Source organism: Natrix helvetica (assembly GCF_964273705.1).
Source record: "Natrix helvetica genome assembly, chromosome: 12".
Lineage (NCBI taxonomy): Eukaryota > Metazoa > Chordata > Lepidosauria > Squamata > Natricidae > Natrix > Natrix helvetica.
In genome coordinates, this window is record NC_138556.1 from 15,816,340 (window position 1) to 15,840,568 (window position 24,229).

At 39.0% G+C, this 24,229-nt stretch overlaps 2 protein-coding genes across 7 annotated transcripts in view; one reads left to right on the forward strand and one right to left on the reverse strand.

Moving 5' to 3' along the window:
* Positions 1–24,229, forward strand: part of MYO9A (myosin IXA) — a 98,714-nt gene that overhangs the window by 35,338 nt on the left and 39,147 nt on the right. For 5 of the 6 annotated variants that reach the window (XM_081964462.1, XM_081964464.1, XM_081964467.1 and 2 more), the window contains 9 exons: positions 2,733–2,830; positions 3,211–3,337; positions 5,573–5,662; positions 9,365–9,481; positions 11,968–12,102; positions 13,297–13,418; positions 14,638–14,779; positions 15,748–15,943; positions 21,609–21,716. In XM_081964462.1, the coding sequence (XP_081820588.1) occupies positions 2,733–2,830; positions 3,211–3,337; positions 5,573–5,662; positions 9,365–9,481; positions 11,968–12,102; positions 13,297–13,418; positions 14,638–14,779; positions 15,748–15,943; positions 21,609–21,716 (1,135 nt within the window). The remainder of the gene's footprint in view (positions 1–2,732; positions 2,831–3,210; positions 3,338–5,572; positions 5,663–9,364; positions 9,482–11,967; positions 12,103–13,296; positions 13,419–14,637; positions 14,780–15,747; positions 15,944–21,608; positions 21,717–24,229) is intronic. The other variant, XM_081964466.1, reaches the window with a different exon arrangement.
* LOC309398014 (protein FAM83F-like) lies at positions 6,701–8,838 on the reverse strand (the record flags this gene model as incomplete). Its single annotated transcript, XM_081964497.1, has 3 exons — positions 6,701–6,852; positions 6,990–7,336; positions 8,819–8,838. 3 exons carry the CDS (start codon positions 8,836–8,838, stop codon positions 6,701–6,703), a joined length of 519 nt encoding a protein of 172 aa, XP_081820623.1.

Sequence of the window (24,229 nt, forward strand, 5' to 3'; positions counted from 1 at the left end):
GCCAGTGAATGGCACATCCAGCCTACGAGTTTGATAGTCCTGCTCTAGATAGAAATACATTTATTTTAAAGTCCATGTTACTTCTTGAATCCTATCTGATTTCAGTGACCTGGTTCACGCAAGTTTTGTTTTGTTTGTTCTTGGTTTAGCAGGATGTGTAAATCCATCCATTATGTCCAATCCTTATGAGTAAACCAGGTCACTTTTGCACTATCCTCAGTTAATTGTGGCTTAAAAAACCCTAATTATTAGGTGCATGCAGCTATAGATACATCAGTAGAATTAAGTAAAATTGATTTAACCTTAGGTCCAGGACTACATTTGATTTTATGTATGTATGAAATCAATTTGTATGACTGTCTCATCTCATAGTGACTGGATGATGGTCAACATAGAATTATAACTCAATATTTTTTTAGAACAGTAGTAATAACAGCCTTGGAAACAACTCCTAGAGGCCTCTCCAAGTTGTAACCAAAGTGTACTTTGTAAAGTGAAAGGAAAAAAAATGATTAAGTAACTGAAGAATAATCGTTTTCATTCCATTTGAATTAACTGCTCTGATCTTTTAATATAATTCCCATTTTATTTCCAAAAGCATGGTTATTCTAATTGCATGTCAACAATTCTAACTTGTTTACAAATAAGATGTAATGAAATAATGTTTTAATTCATTTTTATTGAGAATATATATTTTTCCATTTCCATTTTATTGTTTTTAAACTACAAGTACTAGATGGCTCAGTAAAATACTTGTTTTTAAATCAGCAGAAGCAAATGGTTCAGTGCAAAGATTTCAATTAGCTCAACTCTCTGGAACTGAGTTGGACTTATTGCGGGATACTGTAGATATCAAATCATTTTTTTCTGCTAGCCTGCCTGATAATGAATATTGCTCAGTTAAGCAGAGGGATATCGGAATAGGTCTGTCCTATATTGTTGAAGCTTTATAAAAACGTTTTTTTTTTGGGGGGGGGTCTGTCAAACCTGGGATTCCAGGAAATTAAAATGGCTATCCTTAAAGTATTAATCAGCACAGTGGTAGTAAATGCTCTCCTTATCCTTGACCTATTTTAAGTTTTTCTATTAAAATACAAAGTTGTTGTATTTTAATACAAGAGCTACAGTCTTGTATTCTAGACTGTAACTCTCATATTTTATCTTTTCTCTATTGATCTAGGACCGTGATGGTGAACCTATGGCATGCCTGCTAGAGGTGGAACGCAGAGCCCTCTCGGTGGGCACGCGTGCTGTTGCCAGTTGCTCTTCTGGTTTCCGGCAGCTGGTCTTCGTGGGCGCTGGAGCACCAGAAAATGGCCCCCCAAATGCCCAGAAAACAGGCTGGTTTGAGGGCCCTTTTCCGGGCTATTTTCAGGCTGTTTTTTGGGCATTTTCGGGTGAAAACAGCCCAAAAAACGCCCTGAGAACAGCCAAAAAAGGCATGCACATGCCGGCCAGCTGGTCTTTTGGTTTCTGGCGCTCCGGCACGCACACATGCACACACGTTTCAGTTTGGGCAGTCAATGCCGAAAACGTTCGCCATCACTGATCTAGGACTTAACTTCAAACTTTGCTTTGTATTTCCTTCATGGTTTCTTTTTGCTCTTTGTTCCTCTTCTCCTCAAGTATCAATTTGATTTACATCCTTGCCAGATAAAGTAGGGTCTCCTATGCTCAGACCCTCTCTCTAAATAAAGGCTCAGCCTTTTGCAGCCTTCTGCAATAGTCTTACCAAACTGCACAGAACCCCCCAAAAAACAAAACAAAAAACCCGTCCCAGTGTTCATACGGCAACATCACCGCATGAATTAAGCATGAAGAGTTAAAAATGCTGTCGTGAGAAACAGCAGAGAATAGAACAAAGCTCTCTTACCTCATGCCCCAGTTAGCTTCCTATATCTATTAATCCTGAGTAGAAAGGTATAAATAATAGAAATAGAAATTTCCCTGATACTTACATGTTATTTTATTTTTGAAAAACGGAATGCAGTGCTAGGGTGGAGGTTGAGTGTCGCATGGACTCTGAAATAGTCCAGCTTTGTCTTAAAAAGCATTTTACAGATTCTTCAAATAACTTGTTGGTGTTCGAGCCCACTCTGTTGAATTGGAGGTTATGTAATATAATGTCTACTCTCGAATGATTAAAAATACTGTAAAGTATGCAGCCTGTAACTCTATAGGTTGAAGCTTTACAGTGATTGATAAGTCCCAAGGGGGGGAAAAATCTTGCATAATTCACAAGACAGTTGAATGGCAAAGGATATCTACCGTTTGTCTTCTCCGTTGGTTTTTAACTGCAGAGCACGAAGTCTAGGTACAAACTATGTTTACTGTTCCATGTAGACAAACTGAACACAGTTATTCTTACAAAGATGGAAGGTCCCTAGGAAGAAGCCTGAGTTTTTCTTCTTTTAGACCTACTCCTCCTTTCAGAAGTGGTCATGTCCCAGCATGTGTTTTTCTTAAAGTTATCTTAGGAATCCTTCATTCAGCTGGGGCAATTCCTCCACTACTTATTTATAACTAAATTTGTTTCTCATGTTACACGACATTGTGAAGCGTGGTATGGAGAATGGACTTCAGTGCAGTTTGATGATTATTCTAATTCCAAATCTGTTCACCATCCCAGTGTTGTACAGAGTGAACTTTATATCGTATTGTTAATATTTTTGTAACTTTCGGATGCCTGTTTTTCCTATGCTAATAATTATTCCTTGTATTGGACTCGATAGGATTGCTTCTCTGTTGAAGGTGAAGACTTGAAGCATGATTTTGAACGTTTGCAGCTAGCTATGGAGATGGTGGGCTTTCTTCCCAAGACCCGCAGGCAGTAAGTTATTTCTCTTTAGAAGGTGATTGTGAATTGACCTTTTAATAGTTACTGTGCCCAACATTGTGTCTGTTAGTAGAAAATATTAACCATTTTAACCCTATGAATCATGGGCGGCATTTTCTAATTATTCCCATATAACAAATTATGGAAAAGCAGGAAAATCTGCCTTGCCTATGTATTTATACAATTTATGAGAATTGATTTATATGTGATTTAGGGAACCATACATATACCACAATGTGGCTTTAAGTTGAAGATACAAAAACACCAACTTCATTAACATGTAATAACACTTTATTTACGTGAACTTAATTTAATTTAATTTCTTTCATTTATTGTTTCTTTAATTTCTTTCATTTATTGCTTTGCACTCTTAGGATATTTTCCCTTCTGTCAGCAATACTACACTTGGGTAACATCTGTTACAAGAAAAAAACCTACCGAGACGATTCCATAGATATCTGTAATCCAGAAGTCTTGCCTATTGTCTCAGAGTTACTTGAGGTAAGATATCACATTTGGACATAAGCCTTCCACTTTTTCCTCCCTTTTACGTTTTCTTCTATTTCCACATAATATATAAAGATAAATGTGAAAGTTATTGGATTCCATATTAGTAGTATATTAGTCTCTGGAGTAAGATAAGAGAGGTTAAATGGTCCTCCATAAAATAATACCTCCAATGTATCCACGTTTACTTATTAGGACTTTTCACTGATATTATTGAAACAACTTTTAATAAACTGAAGTTTGCAAAATATATCTCATATGATCGCCATCTATTTCAGTGTTCTTTAAAGTGCTTGTTTAAAAGATAGAAATCTCCCCTTCATCTGGCATCAGAAGCCAGTTAATTGGTTGATCTTGAACTTATTTTATAGCATCTCCTTTGTCACTAAAGCCCTTTACCACAGATGGCTTATTAAGGTATTCATGGTTTGAGCTAGCTAAAAATCTCTTTGCTGTAAAATATGCAATCATTTAAAGTACTGTGTGTTCATAGTTGCCTTTTTGAAAAAGAACTCAAGGTCAGAGGTTCACAAAATCTTCTAATCTGAGCCAGCTTGAAACTGGAACAAAACTGCAATAATGAGAGGCAGGCCAAGGATTTCTGGAGATGCTATTTTGCATTTTATTTTACTAGCCAGAGAGAGAGTGTGTTGTAGGAAAGCAATGTTGAATAAATGCTGCCTTTTTACAGATACTGTGTTAGAGGAATGTGAATCTCTGTCCAATTGGAATGAAATCCTTTCAGTGAATCATAATTCACAAAGGAGTTTTAACCTCTCCAAATATACAGTCTGCTCAATATTTTCTGCCACAGATCTTAGGTGTATTTGTTGTACGTGCCAGTAGTTTCATAGCAAGAGACGACTGCCTTTTCTGTTTCAAGGTGTCCCACCAACCCAAAACTTTATGTCTTTGCCTTTTAAGGATGCAAATATTCTCTGGTGGGTCTGATGGGTACCAGTAGATTCACTTAGCATTGCTGACCCCTCCAGTGTAGCCTCGGTGCTGTCTCTAGAACTGCTGTTGCCTTGTTTGTGACACTACCATTTTTTTCTGCTCTCCACAAGTTAGCTCTATGCCGCCATCAGTCCCTCCCAAGAAGAGGAGATTGTTACACATGGTTCTATGTAAGAGAATGTAGAAAGTACACAATTGTTGTGGTCCGCTGGCGGTCTGCGGAACTGACAGCAGAGTTGGACAGTGAGGAGGTTGGGGAGAAACATGGGCCAGTCCTGGAGTCTGGGGAAGGCTTGGACAAGGGCTCTGCATTGGAGGCAGAGAGGGAGCCAAGGCCATCTGGTAGTTATGTGCTGCCTCCAGAGCCTCCTGAGTCTGACATCAGCGAGGCAGGAGAACAGCAGGAGCCTGTTCCCAGTTCCCAGTGTGCGCATGCGCTGAGCTGCCAGAAGACAAGAACAATTAAGAAAAAAGGGGCGACTTGGGAGTAAGGCTTGGGGATGATTGGCCCCTCCCATAAGACATAAAAGAGGAGCAAACGGACGTGAGCCTTTGCAGGAAGCAATTAGTTCATCTGGTTGGTTCAGGCTCTGAGAAGTTCCTTTAAGACTCTGTCCTAAGTTTGGCCTTGCTCTGCATTTGGCAATTAGGTCTCTGATAGCATCACCAGAGAGATAAGGTGGGTATTTATCAACATTCCCCTGGAAGACTGTGGCAACTAGAACAGACATCTGTCGGAATCTTCATAGACTGTTGGGGAAGACTTGCGAGCTGTGAATGACCATAAGTCACAGCCATTAAATAAAAGAGGGTTTTGGGGACTAAGATTGTGATTTATGCTTTCTCGGGAAGCTTAGGTCAGAACAACGATACTGTTTTTTCCTCTAGTCCAGGGGTGTCAAACTCATGGCATCATGGCAGCAACACGTGACGTATCAGGCCTTTTTGCCCCCTTCACTAAACCACGCGTGGCCACCCGTGATGCATCCAGCCCACGGGCCGGGAGTTTGACAGCCCTGCTCCAGTCTCACTTAAGATGATGTGTCATTTTAAAATTCATGAAGGTCCTTAGCACCATTGACTTTTTTAAAAGCTCCTTTTAACACAAAGAGTAGCATTCATCCATAACTATAGAATCCCCCTTTTTTTGTAAAGGCCTTCTATGGATCTGTGGTAGTGAAAATGTACCTCAAATTCCTTTTAGAAAGTTTACTGGCTTATTTTCAAAGCTTGAACCGTACTATGATTCTAAAATCGTGACTCTTTTTTTAGGTGAAAGAAGAAATGTTGCTTGAAGCACTGATTACGAGAAAAACAGTGACTGTCGGAGAAAAGCTTGTATTACCATACAAACTGGCAGAGGTATGTGTAGCGGTCATCTGAACCGTGGAAAATTACATGAGGTCATTTTATTTTATTTTATTTTTTAGAAATACCTGCAAATTCTCGCAGGAAAAGATTGATAAAGAGGCCCATTAGATAGCCAAGCCCTCGACCTCATTAAACCTGAATATTTAAAGCATGCGATTAAGCCGTATTATTTGATTTTGCAGTTATTCAAGAATGGCCATTCATTGAACATGCCTTAAGTCCAACGTGCTAATTTTCCTCTGGTATATTGATGAGTCATGCCAGTCATCGCATAAAGTCAGCCTCTTTCAATAACATCTCATTATCAGAAATAAAACAGTACAGTCATGTTAATTAAATCATCATGTGACATTCTGGCACATAATTTAATACTGTAATACAAACGAGCTGGAAGATGTAGTAAAAATAGGCAAATAAACCTTTGATTGAACCGGATGGAGTGAACGGTTGAACAAGAAGCAAACAACAAAGCAATCCTTTATTTCCCCTGCTTTAATCACTGCCTCCTGCTTGTGTCTTTTTTCATGGTCATGAAACACATGTTCTGCTTGATATTGCTGGAATTGTAGCTCAGCAACATCTGGTAGGACATGGGATACCTTGATCTTGGTGTACGATGCTTATGCTGAGCTTTTGTAAATTGCTCAGAACTTATGGAAATTGAGTGGCATAGACCTTTTAGTAAATAAATAACACTATCAGAGAACCTAACAATGTTGCAGGTCTTTTAGTCAGTTCATATTTTGGGTATGAATTTTTACTCTTTATTGGATAAGTCATGCATCCGGATCTACACCAGTTAACATCTCTTATCCTGAGATGTTCCAGGCAAGCTTTCAGGAAGACATTTTTCTGATATTGATTTGTTGGTACAATAGGGAATAGTCCCTCTAAACTGCCTCTGTGACGGCATAAGTCATTGCTTTGGAATTTATAAAATATGTCCTACCTTTTCTGTCGCGGGGATAAATGATGTGCATCTTCTCCCAGCCCCAACCAATAGGCCCAGAAGTGAAAGATTTTGCTTTGTCAATAATATTTAGGGAGGCACATTCTACCTGTGGCTGCACTGTATGTGTTACATTCGTTCAGTTGACTAAGTACACGTATATTCCTGATATGGAAATCATTTAGGTCCATGCATTTGCACATCTCCAGGAAGAATATGGAGCCCTCTTCATCTAAGACAGTGTTTCTCAAACTTGGTGACTTTAAGTCCTGTGGACTTCAACTCCCAGAATTCCCCAGCCAGCTATGCTGGCTGGGGGATTCTGGGAATTGAAGTCCACAGGACTTAAAGTCGCCAAGTTTGAGAAACACTGATCTAAGATCATATAGACTATATCTCGGAAGAAGTCCCTGTCAATGAACTGATCCATGACTATTGCAATTATCTTCTTCGCTTGCGGGATCGTTTCACGCACCACTTGCTTGACGTGAGGCGCCTTGTCTTCCTCACGCGGGTGCAGGTACAGAGCCAGGCGCATGGCTCCCCGGTAGAAATAGTTATGAGTCCACCCCATGTCCAGCGGAAGGATCTCCGTGTCGGAGCGTTGGGGCCAGTAAGACAGCGAAAGGGGTTTTCCCAAAGGTCCGGTGACCGTTTTGCCCTTCTCCAGGTGGACATCATAAGCACCCCAGCCATCCTGCAAGACCTCCAACTCTCTGCTGGAAAGGAAGTCCGGCTCAGTTGACTTAGTCTTCTACAACATGCTGTCATTCCGGAATTTATCAAACCAGTAAATGTGGTAAATAAGAATATGTACTTTTCCTAGCAGATGACAACTTCATGAACAGTTGCATAGATGGGCTGTTCTTGACCAAAGATGGACTTCTGGAATGAAGATCTGGTTGTTAACAAAAGGCACTATGATACAATGCTCTCCTTGAAATATGACCCAAGGGGAAACTTGAGTCAGCTAAAATGTAAAATACTATGCAGACTCTGTTTTCTAAGATTAAAAGATGTTCCTTTCTGTACAGAAGCAAATGGTTTTGCAAATGGCTGTATTAATAATATACAGAACTGTATTAAGACATAGTTGAGGTTGAAAAATGGTCACAGTTCTTGTATGAGTCACCCTGGAGTGGTTTTTGCATGTGTAGTGGTCTTGGCCACTTACATTAGCAGCACATGTAAGAAATGACATCAGTGTAGGAAACAGAAGAAGTGTCTGAGAAGAAGAAACTGGAGGGAAGAGAAGATAATATGGCAGCCATCTGTTCCATTTTTTGGGGGAAAAGTTTATATTTTTAAGTGCTAATTCAACAGTATAGCTAAACCACTCTGTTAAGGTTGGTTTTAGCTGCCTACATGTTTTCTGCAAGCTACATTTCTGTCAGCTACAAGAAAATAAAATGGATAGAAAGCACCACATTACAATAACCGGCAGAGCCAGATTATAGAAAATGGTTCTCTAGATTTGCAAAGGTTCTGTTCCTGTTTTTATTTCCTTGCCTGTCAATATAGTTGTGTGGGTTGAAGTATGATTGATGGAGAACAGGTTGTTCTAGCTTCAAGAATTCAAAACGTGAGACTCCTCCTCAAAGGAAATGCGGGCAATCATTAAGATAGCGACTAAGTGATTTTTGACACATTTGGATTTTTTTTTTAAGTGGAAGGATGTTTATAGCAAAGCAGACGCAGAGAAACCAAGGCCAATCCAGGTGTGGATTTTTATAGTGCGTATAGTAGTAAAGGCTTTCTGTGGGATTTGCTCAGCTTATTGCCGTTCAAGAAGCTGCTTTAGCCGCTATTCCATAGCTTCCTTCGTTGAGCACACCGACCGTTATAATGCAACCTCCAATGAACTGGGCCTTCATGGACATTTGAAAGATTTCTCTATTGGTGCAAAAACCCTGAATTGATCACATTGTACTGTGTTTTTAGCTGCTTGGAATCCCTTTGTTTTAGATACACTGAAGGTTTAAAGGTTGTACTCTATATAACAGCTTAGGCAGCATCCATCATCCATATTGTCTTTAATCACAATGAGAACTCAGTTCTGAAATCTGCTAGTGTTAAAATGAGAGGTACTTGAGCTCTTCCCTCCAGAAAACGGGAAACAATGAGGAAAGAGAAGGCACAAGATTTCACCTTTTCTTCTGTAACATCGAAACTAAAATTTGCTAATAATATCCACCTACATCCTATCTTCCTCCCACATGACTATGTTTGTTCCACTTCAGAGATACCGTGTTGACATAATTTTATAATATCATTCAAACATAAGGTGAAATTGTATGAGCTTGCAGCAATATACATGCCTAGTCATAGAACAGCGAGGCTGAAGTACAGACCTCAGCATCCGCCGCCTTGTAAATTTTGAAGCAGTAAAATTAAGAGCTGCAGTGGCTAGAGTGCAATACTGCAGGCTACTTGTGCTGATCACCGGCTGCCAGCAGTTTGGCAGATCAAATCTCACCAGGCTCAAGGTTGACTCAGCCTTCCATCCTTCCAAGGTGGGTAAAGCGAGGATCCAGATGGTTCGGGGCAATAGGCTGATCTTGTAAACCGCTTAGATAGGTCTGTAAAGCCCTATGAAGCGGTATATAAGTCTATATACTATTGCTATCTGTGTAAATGCATATTGACAATAATCCAGGAAAGGCGGAAATAGATGTTAATATAATTAGTATTACCATATAATTAGTATTTGGCTTGATTTCCAGTGATTTCTTTTGATTTCCTAGGCTATAACAGTACGAAATTCCATGGCCAAATCATTGTACAGCGCCCTGTTTGATTGGATCGTTTTTAGAATTAACCATGCACTTTTGAATACCAAGGACGTAGAAGAAAGCACCAAGGTATGTCTTTTTCAAGAATGTTCTATCTATCGTTGACTCAACTGACTTAGGTTTGAGGCTGGTAGAGCATATTATCTCAGAGAAGCAGCAGCATTAAGAGAACCAAAGGTCCCTTTGAGCATTTTCCCTTAAAATATAAAACAGAAACAATCGCACGTAAGCCCACAAAACTTTTGGAGAAGTTAAATGACCTGGCAGCTGAAAGTTAGTGTTGCAAGTAAACCAGAGACTAAATTGCAAATTGGTTATAATATGTAAGTTGCTTCTTCTTAAAAAGAAGCATCTTACAAGTTAAAAGTTACTCACTTAACAATTGAATTGCATCCACTCCAGGGCAAAATCTCACAGAAATAGAGCTAACTGTTGATACAGGAAGCAAAATGTCTCCATAAATCAGAAGTGGGGAACGATGGCCCTTTTATGACTTGTAGATTTCAACTCCCAGAATTCCTGAGCCAGACATGATGGCTCAGGAATTCTGGGAGTTGAAGTCCACAAGTTATAAAAGAGCCATTGTTCCCCACCCTTGTCATAGAGGACCGTTATTAGGCATTGTTTTCATGAATACCCCATGTGAGAGAAAGCTGGATGACATCTCTCCTCTGTCCACTTGGGGCAACTGTCTGATAATGCACTATATAATCTAGAACAGGGGTGTCAACTCAAGTTCATTGTGGGCCACATCAGGGTTGTGTTTGATCTTGGACATGGCCATGGTGAGTGTGGCCAGCTTAACATCGCTCGGGTCGGGGGCACCTATGGAGTCCCAAGTGCTCTGCCAGAGAAAATGGGCTGCCAAGCTCCGTTTTTGCTGGCAGAAGCACCGCCGGCTGGTCCTTCGCTTTTTCCAGAGCTGCCCCGTGGGCCAGATCTAAGCACCCTGCAGGCTGGATCTGTCCCCCGGGCCTTGAGTTTGACACCCCTGTTCTAGAAGAATTTCACATATTAGCTTTTGTATACACACACAACTTTTATAGCATTAGATGCATTGATGTCCTTGAGGGAAGGAAAATACTGTCTTACATACGGAAGCTGTTCTGATCTACAGCCACCAATCCAGTATCTTCCTGGGCTAAATAATGTAGAATTACTTCGTGCCTCGGTGATTACTGTTTGCTGAGTGTGGTTTGAATTATTGCAGTGTATTCTTGACATAGGATTAATCCCTCCATTTTCTCCAGTTTTTATTTGAAAGATTACAGTAATTATTCTCAGATGTCATAAGACCATAAGCTCACAGTGTTCTTTTACCGTTCAATGTTTAATGTGGAGTTTTTCTGCCTATACCAATCCAGTTGGGGTTATGCACTTAATGCTCCCCAAGCAGATAACTATAATGTACAGCTCAAGTTTAGGACAGCTCATTGTTCAGACTTAATATAAAACTTGCATATATAATGCTGATGAACTTGCATGCCATAGAAATCCTGCTGCTTTGCAGAGTAAATTCTATATAGCATGTGCTGGTTTAATTTTCTTGTTATAGAAGCTTTTATTGCATAGCAAAACATTTAGGTTTTTTCCCCTTCCTCCCACCCAGTTGCTTTTCTCTTTTTAAAAGCTTTAATAAAATCTGTGGCACAAACCTTACCAGTATATATTTTTTACTCCATTGCCCTGTTTCCCCCGAAAATAAGACCTCCCCGGATAATAAGCCCAATTGGGCTTTTTAGCACATGCACTAAAATAATCCCCCCCCCCCCGAAAATAATAAGCCCTCTCCAAAAATATTGCAACACAGCAGCAGACATGATGTGACCATGCTCACTGCCTCCTGCACCTCAAAAATAATAAGACCTCCCCGAAAATAAGGCCAAGCGCTTATTTCGGGGGTATGATTTTTATGCTCAGTACAAGTCCTAAATTAGCTTCTCTTGGAAAATATCTATGGCATTTATCACTTTATTTAAATTTTACTCTGGATGAAAATAGCTCCTGTGATTTAGTAAGGCCTCCATCCATTAGCTATTAACCGCCTAGCTGGTAAAGTATGCTTCCTGGTAATTGCAGTTTCTCTGAGCAGTAGGTTAAAAGGCATAATGCCAGAAATAGTAAGGGGAAAGGGAGAGTCTGGTAATTAGTAATATATTTTATTTAGGACTGCCCTTTCTTTCAAGATCAGTTAAAGTATATTGTCTACAGTGGTGAGGTTCAAAGAATGGCATAGGGCAGGGGTGTCCAAACTTGGGAACTTTAAGACTTGTGGACTTCAACTCCCAGAATTCCCCAGCCAGCCATGCTGGCTGGGGAATTCTGGGAGTTGAAGTCCACAAGTCTTAAAGTTCCCAAGTTTGGACACCCCTGGCGTAGGGCTACTGTGTGATCGATGGAAGGTTTGGGTTGGAGTCTTTGACCTTTTCCAATGAATGGAGGCACTGACTTAATGGTTGCAAATGCCACAGCAACCTTATTGCTAAATGACCCAGGAAGTTCAAGTATTAAATGCAGTTTATCTGTTTTCTTTCTCTTTCTTTTTTGTCTTGCAGACTTTGTCCATTGGAGTACTTGATATTTTTGGTTTTGAAGATTATGAAAGTAATAGCTTTGAACAATTTTGCATTAATTTTGCAAATGAACGTTTACAGCACTATTTTAACCAACATATCTTTAAACTGGAGCAAGTAAGCCTGGAGAAATGATTGTTCCCATAATGTAAAGTAACTATATTCCCCTTCCTTTTACTGTAACAACTTGAACCTCAAGATGATACAGTCACTTGATCTCAACATTCCTAGTGCGTTTTCCTTTTTCAATAGCTCTTTCTTCTCAGTTAGGATCAGACCTAGGAGATCCTATATCTTTTGTTTCTTCAGCCCTTTGGAAAATGAAATAGTCAGCAAGACCACTGAGGGACATGTGGGACCTTGCATTCTTGGGCAAGTTAGTTTTCCAAAAGATGCCCGCATAATTAAATGTCTTCCATTATATGAAGGAATGTCGGGTTGACTCAGAGAAGGAGGAGGAGAACGCCAAGCCAATACAGAAAGGATCTTTGAGTCCTGAGAAAAAAGGAAACAGTGAGAAAAAGATTTAAAACAGATCTATCTTGATTGTGTTAGATATAAGCTTGAAGTAAGAGGGTCTGTGATAGGCTTTCAGGGTTATATTATACTAGCCCAACTGCATTAAAATACATTCCAAGATTCCTATTTCCTGGCTACCTTGACATAGGAATACATTATTTTTATGTCTCTCCTCCCAGAAATTCCTATAACCGGGCCAAGAAAGTATTTTCCACATCTTCTGCTTGGCTTCAAAGTCAGTAGCACATGCCACAGTAATATCATTTAATGGCCTTCAAATATGAGGCCTGCTCAGTCTTAAAAGCATGTGGCCCGATTTTTCCCTGCATAGAATATGGATGGGCAACTTGAAATCCAAAGGCCACATGGTGACATTTGGAGTAGCCAAGAGCTTCCCGTTGGCAAGCTTTTCCACATGATGAGCTACCCAATGAGAGAGGGATTAATGCCGGAGTGTCCAACTTCACCAACTTTAAGTCTCGTAGACTTCAACTCCCAGAATTCCCCAGCCAGCAGTTGAAGTTCACTGGTCTTAAAAGTTGCCAAACTGGACACATGGCCAATTTAGTCTATTGACTAAATTATAATGTAGCAGCAATTAACTATAGTCTGCAGTTATATAGAAACATGGGTCAGACAATGAAAGGGTACATAGGAAGATACATGAATAGACAAGGAGGGCTTCCAATACCAGATCCGAATGTATGTGATCTGGGGGTTCAAAAGGTCTGTCACTAGTTTGTTTACAGTTGCTTGGATTTTAGACTTCATTTGTTTTTCCCCAAACACCAGGAGGAATACAGACTAGAAGGCATCAGCTGGCATAACATAGACTATATCGACAACTCTGGCTGTATAAACCTCATCAGTAAAAAGCCCACGGGGTTGCTCCATCTACTGGATGAAGAAAGCAAGTGAGTCTGCTCCCTCCCAGCTTTTTAGTTGTCAGATGTTGGAAGTGAGTAACAATATAAAAGGAGAAAATAAAATAAGAAACCTTCACAGGTCTGAAAGGTGGTAAGACAGGCAGAGTCATATGATCAGACTAATTGTATGGGATGAGAGGAGGACCATTTGTTTCTCTGTATAGGACAGTTCAGAGCTACGACAAACACGTTTTAATGTGAATTGTTTCACCTCTGAGTACCGGTTTGCTTCTAGAAGTAGGTTATAACTTGTTGAGCTGGATTTTTTCAACTACATATAATTGCCAAGATGAAATAGACATGCCATTTCCTACATTGACTCAAAATACATAGCATCCAAGGATTGGCCTTACTATGTTTGTGCTGGAGATAAAAGTAAATAAATGCCATAAACAACATAAATTCAGTAATTAAGTAAGTAACAATTCACCTCCCCTTTGTGAAACTTAAACATCATTTGCCTATTGGATTTGACTCTTTTTCCTTGATAGAACCAAAGATGAAACTAATGTAGATTCTCTCTCCCCTCCCCCATGTCACATCTATAAAGACCTCTGAATAACACAGCAGGTTGGAGTGGAACATTTATGAGGTGATGGATATAGACTAGTGTTTCTCACCCTTGGCTACTTTAAAACATCGACTGGAGAATTCTGGGAAATGAAATCCGCACATCTTAAAATTGCCAAGATTGAAAAACACTGGTGAGGACTACTGGCAAATGAACCCCCCCCCCCTCCAAGGAAAAATACATACATAGTTAAAAATCAATAAGTTGGAATTGTAAAAAAAAAAAGTTTGAATAAATGAATTATTTTTTTCACTTGCTAGAAGTGAGAGGCTTCAGGGATTTTTTTTTTCCTTATAATAAAATTGTGGTCAATTTATACAAATGTCTACAAAGTTGGCGCCAAGTATTAGAAGACCACTGTGCAGTGGCTGAAGTGTTTTTTTCTCATGGAAAAATTATATTTCCTAGTTAGATTTGAGAATAAAATTAGTTTAATTCATGAAGACATGTTACTCTCTATAAAAAAATATTATTTAGCGTAGTGTTGTAAATAACATTTTTCTAAAATGCTAATTAATTTGAGACCAGGATAGAGTATCTGAACTTTGAACTTTCGGAAGAACACACCCTTTTTATGACAGTTATGATTTTGATTATGTATCATCAAAAAACATTAATGTTCCTCTTTTATTTTAGTTTCCCACAGGCAAACAATCAGACGTTACTAGACAAGTTTAAGCGTCAGCATGAAGGGAATCTCTACATTGAATTTCCTGCTGTAATGGAACCTGCTTTTATCATAAAACACTATGCCGGGAAAGTTAAATATGGTGTGAAGGTCCGTAACTTTATCTCTGCTAACAATTTATTTTTAAAATATATATTAATTCCCTTGGCTAATACACGAAATGTATAAAATACACTTTATTCAATATCCCTTGTCTTTCTCCTACTTCAGTATTTCTCAACCTTGGTCACTTTAAGCCAAAAATGAGGACTTCAACTCCCAGAATCCTGCAGCTGGGAGTTGAAATACACACATCTTAAAAGTGATCCAAAGTTGAGAAACACTGTTCTACTTTATTTCCTGTTTCACACTATATTTGATTGCATGTCCTTATTTTATTGATTTGAACGAGACTGCTCCATACTAGAATGTGAGCATGGGAAAATATGGCTAGAAAATCTAGGGTCTTAGTTGAACCTATCTGCAGTAGCAAGAGTATACATCCTTCTTCCAGTCCAGAGATGGCAGAATCTGAACATTTCCCCCCGCAAAGCTTGTATTTGACCTCTGCGCTAATTATCCTCAGTAAGCAATTCTAAGAGTTGGTTGAAGACACAGGAGTTTGATAGTGACATACAGAGAGAATACTACTGATCTTGAATGAGTTTAGATCTCAAGAGTCACCATTTAAGAAAAGTGATGTTCTCCTCCTTTTTTGTTATTTATTTATTTATTACATTTACATGCTGCTCCTTTTGCAGTTTGAGGCCACTCCTCACTGGGTATGTTCAAGCAGAGGATCAAGTATCTGTTGCGAAGCTTTAAAACAGATTTCAGGATAAAGTAGACAATTTAATTCAGTGACCTGAATTACCTCTTCCAATTCTAAGTGTTAAAAAAAAATCAGGCAAGATCAGACCAGTTTACTATTTGAACAATTCCGATGGGAGACTTGTGGAACATTCCAAGATAGTACGATAGACTAACATTTTTTTTAAAAAAAATGTTCTGAAAATACTATATAAAATAGTTAAGGAAAGACCACGCTAATCTCTGCTTCTCTTTTTCTTTCTCACCAGGACTTCCGGGAGAAAAATACAGATCATATGCGACCTGACATTGTTGCTCTCCTTAGGAGCAGCAAGAGTGCCTTTATTTGTGGAATGATAGGGATTGATCCCGTTTCAGTGTTTCGCTGGGCTGTCCTGAGAGCGTTCTTCAGAGCTGTGGTTGCCTTTAGAGCTGCTGGGCAGAACTACATTGAGAAGAAAACTGGTACGTGTCAAACAAGATGGGACGCATATAAATTTAATAAATAAATATTGTACACTGGCCTCAAAAGAGGCTATCCTTCTTGGATCCTTTGTAGATGCTGCATTTTTTTTAACAGCTTCTGTTTTCCAGTCTGCCTCTTTAAGAAGTAGCCAAAAGAATCTTTAAGATATGTGTTTAAAAGATTCCAAAGATTTTGGCATAAGAAAAAGAAAAAAAAAACAGGTTCTAAAAGTATAAAAATTTAAGATCGTAAATATTCAGGGTGATGTTTGAGTGTCATTTTTGTTTTTGTTGGCAGTACAATGTGCAGAGGACGTTTTAAGCTCTTGACTAAGTGATGTGTTAGATTTAATCCATTAGGGTGTTAGTTGGCTTGAATTTGTTGTTTATTACTATTAGAACAGCCAATTGTTTGTTTTGTTTGTACCCATTGTTTGTTTACTATTTCCTAGAAGGTTTGCTGGCTACTGTGAGCTTGAGTATAGCTACACCCTTTCCCAAGCTTTCTAGAAAACTCCATTTGCACTCTTTAAAAAGCCAATTTGTAGCCCCAAATAGACAAATATTTTGATTAGATGAATGCGGGTGAGAAAGATGAGAAATTGTCAATAATTTAGGATGGTTTCCTTAAGGTTCAAATAGTATTTTATCCTATGTAGGCAATCTGTTTTTTCTTTCTTTTCAAAGCTGACATCTAGTTTGAAATAAATGCATTTGTTTTAAAAATTGGCATTTGGAGAGGATCACACAGGATGCCCAGAAATCCCCTTGCATTATACGGTTAGAATATGTAAACATTTACACAAAAGAGAATGTTTCAAATAAATCTTTGGCATTTCCATAAACTTCATAGAATACAAATTTTGCAAGTATGCTTATAAATGTATGTAATAAAGTCTAGCAGCTGTTAGTTTAGAAACAGAGTGAATACGTTATTGCATGAACATCTGGTGTTCTTTTTCATAAGTTTCAGTTCTTGCAAGCATGTGTTGTTTGCCAGTCATGTTTAAGAAACCATTGTTCCAGGAAAGCTTTGTGGCAGAGGGGTCTGTGAGGTCAAAAATCAAGAATAAGGGCTTTGCTCTACTTTCCCATCTGGATAAATATCCATGTGCACTTTCTCTCTCTAAATATGTACAGGAAATGTAGCTTTTTTGTTGTTGTGAAACTGCAACTGACCCAAATTTCTTGGTGTGAGTCCAAGTAGCATCATTGAGTTTCTTCCTTACAAGTAATGGCATTCATGTTTTATAGCTGTGTTCTCTTAACAAGAATTATGGTAAGAAAAATGTCATATGAGAAACAAAACCTCATTTTCAGGAGTTTCAAGAGTTGGCCCAGGTCTCCCATCCTGGCCTCTCATTAGTGGAAGGTACTAACGATTCCCCAGCCAATTAATTCCAAATTCTTATTTTTGACACGAGTTCAGAGGATGCTGCCTTCCTCTGTTGCTAATGGATACAGATATTTCAGCATAAGTTGCAATGTTTTGCTTTGAAGCCATACAGAATCAATCAATCCGTCTGCAGGTTTAGCAAGGCAAATTCCTTGCTAAATATTGTATGCCACAAAAGTTATTGATTTTCTCCATTTCATTTTTTTTATTGCCACATGCACCAAATGAAGGGATGTAAAGTAGCAAAAAAAGGATATAAGTTTTATGGTAGACTTTTTTTTTCTTTTCTCATGTTTTATTTTTCTTTTTGGCACTGGTCACTGGTCACAATAAAGTTTGTTCTGATTTTATCTAATGACGCAATACAGGGAAATAGACCTCATTAGATTCAGAGTTTCAGTGAATAGATACTGTGTTTCATAAGGGGAAAATACTGGATGTGCTCTTTAAAATGTGAATTGTCGCTTACGAATTACATATCACAGAAGAAGTTGGCAGTTGTGCTCCTCTCCTGTAGTTTTCTTATGCTAAAAACTTCTTTTTTTATCTTTATATATAAAATCTAATACTAAAATATATATTGTTGAAAGTGGCTTTAGGAAAGAAAAATAATTTTAGAACGGAGGTAGTTATCAATACAGAAGAAGCAAAGAATTCTTATTTTTTTCCCTAATGCTTTCCTTGCCTGAAAATTCTCTTCCTTCTAGAATTCATATGTTTGGAATCTGATTTGTAAGTGAATATTCTATAAATGTGTATGGAAATGTAAAGGAATTCATAACGATGTGTATGCATCTTCTCCGTTAAAAAGAGCCCTTCTGCAGGGTTCCCCCCCCCCAAACCAGCAGCTCTTGAAATATATGGTTTTGTATACAGCCTACACACACACACACACACACACACACACACACACACACACACATCATTGCCCATATACAGAAATGTTAACATAGGTGCCTAATACTTGAGAGTATCTCACTCCCATCTAGTATTTAAAGAAATTACAGGCAGTCCTCAGCTTACAACCATTTGTTTAATGACCATTTAAAGTTACAATGCCTCTGAAAAAAGTGACTTATGACTGGTTTTCGCAGGAACATTCCAGCATCCCCATGGTCAGGTGATCAAAATTTGGGCGCTTGGCAATTGGTATCTATTAGTCGAGAATTACCTGTATTTTACAGTCCAAGTCTGGTTACTGATAGAAGTTATGTGAATGAATAAAATTGAATCTGTTTATCAAGTTCACCTGAGGGGGTCTGAGCACAGTTGAGATAACTTGATTTCAGTTCTTGCCTCTGGCTATATGCTGTTTTTACTGTACATTTCTCCTCTTCCCCCTCCTTCACAAAAGGTTCATATCTGGTTTTAGATTGTGTGAATTGATATACCGTATTTTTCAGAGTATAAGATGCACTCCCCCCCCCAAAAAAAAGAGGATGAAAATTTGGGTGTGTCTTATACACCAAATGTAGCCAAAAACGTGGGACACAGAGGGAGGCGATGGTCTGTGGCAATCTCTGCAGCCTGGAACAGCTGATTGGGGGTATTCCGGGAGTCCGATCTACCCGCCAATCTGCTGTTCATACTGAATGAGGCTGCAATAATGTGCTGAAGCTGACCTGGCTATTTGCTGCAAGGACGTGTCAGAGTTTACAGCAGCAATCAAATTCAGAAAGCACACACAAGTCACTGATTCAGCAGGATTCAATAGCTTCTCTTTATACATAATATAACACATTAATATACAATACCAAAAGCAGGTTTTCCAACGTGGTAGTTCAGCACAGGAGAGAAGTTTCACTTTCAGTTTTACTTTCAGATATCAGCACAGCATACAGCTTTAGTACAGAACAAGCCATGCCCAGGCTCCTTGCTGTCTCCTTCCTTGTTGCTCACACACCAAATACTGTTTGTTTCCAAACAGCCATCAACTCTCTCACACACTGACAGGACGCTAGCCAGATGAATATCATGAATGCTAGTAGGCAGAGGCAGATTTTTTTTCTTATTTTCCTCCCAAAAAACTAAGGTGCATCTGATAGTCCGAAAAATACGGTACATTGTCTCAAGGTTAAAAGATTGCCTCAAGACTTTTTTGAATTCTCCTCTAAAATCTACCTAAGGTAATTCAGACCACAGATGGGAAGTATCTCATGCCCATGTCTGGTTTTCGTGTTGTTCCTGTTGCTGTTCAATGTGCAGTTGTGAAAACAGATTTGGGTTGAAATATTAATATTCATTTGCAATGCTGCTTCTACTTATGTTCTCATAGTAGCGTTTTTCTACATGTGCATTTATGGTAAAATCTGAGATTATAGAATCAGTCATATGTTATTGTCATCAATGTGCTTAATCCACTGAGTTTGTAAATAATATTGTATATTATATTGGCAGGTTGTGCCTTGATAGCTAAAGGTAATTTTTTCCACATTCTTTTCAATTCAAACTTTCAGTAAGAAACAATCCATGAAAATCTAATGATAATTTCTCTAATAAGAGAGTCAAATTCCAAGATGAATATCAGATGATCAATTCCATAATCACCAACTTTCAAGATTTATCATTATAATATTTTTTTTTAAAAAAAATCACAGGTTTGGACATGATTAGCACTCCTTGGGATGTCTCTGATCTAGAATCATATTCTTTTTAAATCTTTTGTCTTCAGCGTTTTGTCAATATCATGCTGCCAACTATTGTCTTTGGTATTTGGTTTGTCTTTCTCTTCTGGGCTGTTTTTGTGCTGCTCCAGTGTTTCTGCCAGGACAGATCTATTCTATTACAAAGACACAACAGCTGAATTTATGTCCACACTACACCACAAATGGCTGTTTCTGGCTTTATTGCGTTATGTATTCCACCCATTATAGTTTGTCACTTAAAGTGTGAATCTGGTCAGTGATTTAACCAAGAAAAAGAAAACTGCTGGAATTTGTGCCACCAGTTGCCATTTCCAATTGGTATTAATTAAAGAGGGATATCTTGAAATACATAATGTCTCAAACATACAGGACAAATTTACAATAATTATGTCAGAAAGAGCCAGTTTGGTGTAGTGGTTGAAAATACATGGCTAGAAACCAGGGATCTCTTTGACTACTAGTCCTGCCTTAGACACAAAACTAGCTGGATGACTTTGGGCCAGTGCTAATCTCTCTGTCTCAGCCCCTAGAAGAGGGTAGCAATGGCAAACCAATTCCAAAAACGTTGTCAAGAAAGCGACGGGGTTTTCAAGACAGACTCAAGGCAACCCATATCTTGCTTTGTAGAGTTCAAGATAGCCAACCTCAACGCCTCCAACGCTCATAACAGGCACAGCACCTGCACTGTTGGAACCCTTTCTGCTCTGCTCCTTAGATGCGTGAGAATCATATACTTCAATTTGAAAAGCCAGTCTTATATTAGCTGTACTGGAGGAAGTTCAGTCTTTTGTTTCCCTGGCTACCATTTAGTCTACTTTTCCCAGCCTGCATTGGCTCTCCTTTTAAGTCCTACCTGAAGGATTTCTTGCAGATAAGGCACACAGCTTAAATTGGCTTAACATTTTATATCTCCCTTGCAAAATTTGACCTTTTCAGTATAGAATGATAAGCTCATTGAATATGATTCTTGCCAGTCAAGACTGAGCACTCATCTGGAATTGGAAGTGGTGACTAAAAGTTCCGTGCGTTAAGGAGCACTGCGGAAATGCAGAATTGGTTTTGATCACCAGAAATGGATGCATTTACATCTGAGCTAATCAACCCCTATTAAGCATCAAGATATATGACATACACATATTTGATTAAAACAGTAGGGATATTAAGCTTTAACAAAATGCACATTATAATCTGCAGCACTTTCAGTGTTGTTTGTAGTTAATGAAAACTGCCTATGCCATTCTAGCTACCTTTTCTGTTCTTAAATTATACATGAAAGATTCTAGGGCGGGGGTGTCCAACCTTGACAACTTGAAGACTTGTGGATTTCAACTCCCAGAATTCTATGCTGGCTGGGGAATTCTGGGAGTTGAAGTCCACAGACATTAAAGTTGCCCAGGTTGGACACCCCTTCTCTAGGGTTTACTTTGCATTTCTTCAATAAATAACACACTTTGTCCATCCACCAGAACTCCACCTTGAAGCAGTGAGTGGGCAGAATGGGGCCGTGAGTTTGGAAACCCTCTGTGTCAGTCAGGCATTGTCCATGCTTGTTCTTGACTCTTCCTTGGTTCTCTGCTTATGTAATCTTTCTCTTTTCTCCATGTTTTTGTTTTGCTTCCCGAAGGGCATGATGATGCTGTTTTGAAAAATGTGGATAGTTTTAGCTTTCTCCATCACCCAGTTCATCAGAGGAGCTTAGAGATTCTACAGAGATGCAAGGAGGAGAAGTACAGTAAGGCGCCATATACCACCATCTCTCTGACATGACACTCACATGCAGCAGGAAATGGAAACCAGGAGCAGGCTGTGTTAGCCAGGGTGGGCAACCATGCTCAGAACGATCTAACACAGCAGACCTTAAACAGTGTGAAACGATCAGCCAGAGAGCATTTGGAAGATAGGTTTAGATTCAAGGATTTTCTAGGCAAGGTGAACGTTAGAAATTAGCTGTCGATGCCCTGAACCGTACCCCAGTCGCAAACCCATCTGCAGCATTTGAACCATTCGATCAAAATAAGGATTGGTTTCCCAGCGTTTCTTTTGGCAGAATCTGACCATTTTTTCATTCCCTTTTTTGGTCCCCTTTTATACAATAATATTTACCTAGGATTTAACGGCTTTAATGCAGCTTACGTGAAACCGGTAAGCTGTCAGAGAACTCCTTTCATTCTAGAGAATGGCAAAGATGCCCTTGGTCTCCATTTCCTTCTCCTCACTTCTGTTTGTTACATAATGAACTAGTCCTGCATGAAAACCAGGCCCCCCTTGCCTTTGTTACTAATGATGGCTGGATTCCTGTTGTGGGAGGAGAAGGGGTCCAGCAGCATGAAACATAACCCCCTCTGCCATAAAGAGTAGCGCATGGTGTTTCAGTGTAACAGCTACATTGAGAGCCTACCAAAGGGTACCATGATGCTAACTTGCTCATTAAACAGCTTTGCATACGCCATGGCAAGATGACTTCATTTGAATGACCACATGCTTCATCACTGCTCTTCAGAAAGGGGCGGCTAGATTTTATATCCAAAGTCTGCCTGACTATTTGTGTAAGAACAAATGCAGAATTTTTGCGGGGGGGGTCAACAATTCAACAAATTGTCCCAGAAAATCTGTTATTGCTTCCCTTCTTTGAGTATAAAGGTTTGGAGCAAATGACATATTGCTATTTATATATGAATAAAGGAAGTGCCTCTCTCTCTCGTGTATATCTTGAATATTTCCTGGAGTGCCATCTCCCACAAAGATGGGCACTCTAAGTGAAGATGATGTAGATGGTAAGTCTTGACGTAGGAGGATTTCTTTGCTTTTGAAAGGGGAACAGGGGGTGTGATTTGGGAAAGTAATTTTGGGGGTTTTATATAACCATTTCTGGCTGTGTTTCTAATTCAAAACCAGGTCTGAATAAAACTGCATAAGAATTGGTCTGCTAGTCCCTATAAAAGTCCCATCTAATCCAACATGGAGAGCTTGAAGCCAACAGCCTAGTTATGGGTTTTTGTTTTTGTTTTTGTATTTAATACTAAAGAAAATAAAATGTAAAGACCCAATTGCCGTTATGGTAAATAGCTATTGATCAAATTATTCATGAAAGTAAACCAAGCATCAGCATTGGTAACTATTGTTTTATGGTATGATAACAAAATCTAGCAAGTTGTGCAGTATTTAATCTGAAAAGGTACTTGTTTATCCTCCAGGTCTATTCCTAATTAAGCATTGAATTCTAGGGTTCAAGATGGAAAACTGTATCACTTTTCACGTTGTTCAAAACCTTGAAAGAAAAATCGCAATGTCACCCCATTAATCAGATTTTTTCCTGGGCCAGAAGGAATAGCAATAGCGCTTAGACTTACATACCGTTTCACAGTGCTTTACAGCCTTCTCTAAGCAGTTTATAGAGTCAGCCTCTTGCCCCCAAACAATCTAGGTCCTCATTTTACCCACCTCAGAAGGATGGAAGGCTGAGTCGACCTTGAGCCTGCTGAGATTTGAACTGCCAAATTGCAGGCAGCTGGCAATCAGCAGAAGTAGCCTGCAGTACTGCACTCTAACCACTGCGCCACCATGGCTCAATCGCCACCTTAGTCTTGGTCTTCCCCAGCCTGATGTCCTTCCACTCTATTCCCCATCCTTTTGACCACAGTTCTCAGCCTGTGCAGTAAAGGTTTTAGTTCTGCAGACTTGGAGGGAAGAGAGTTGCTGGGGAAAGTACCAGTTCAGAGACTTCTTTCATTGCTTTTTACTTCTGTTGATTCCACAATATCCTTTTTCAAGGTCAGGCAACCAGAATTCTATTGCTTTTGTATATAAAATATTGGTTGGCCGACTCTCTGTTTTTTGTACTTACACTGAGGTACAATACGCAAGTTTTCTAAAATCGTTGGCTCCAGTCACCAGACAAATTCTGATGCTACAAAGCTATGAATGTAACCATTGCATTTCTCTGTTAAGTAAAATTACCTGTTTTCTTCCAAGCTTTGAGGTTTACAGTTTATTTACTTCCTAGATTACATAAAATTGGCTTTCCATGTGGGTAAACGCATAATGTAACAAATTATGACTGATCTAATCCGAGACGTTGCTACTCTTTGTTCTTCTGAATACACCTATGATTTGCTTAGGCTTTTATTACTTTGGAATAATCTCATGTCTTCTGCAGACTTGCAGTGGCTTGTATCACTGATCACTAATTTCAGGTCAATGGACCCAGCAAAAATATTTGCAGAGATCTTCTTTTTTGTTTCGTCC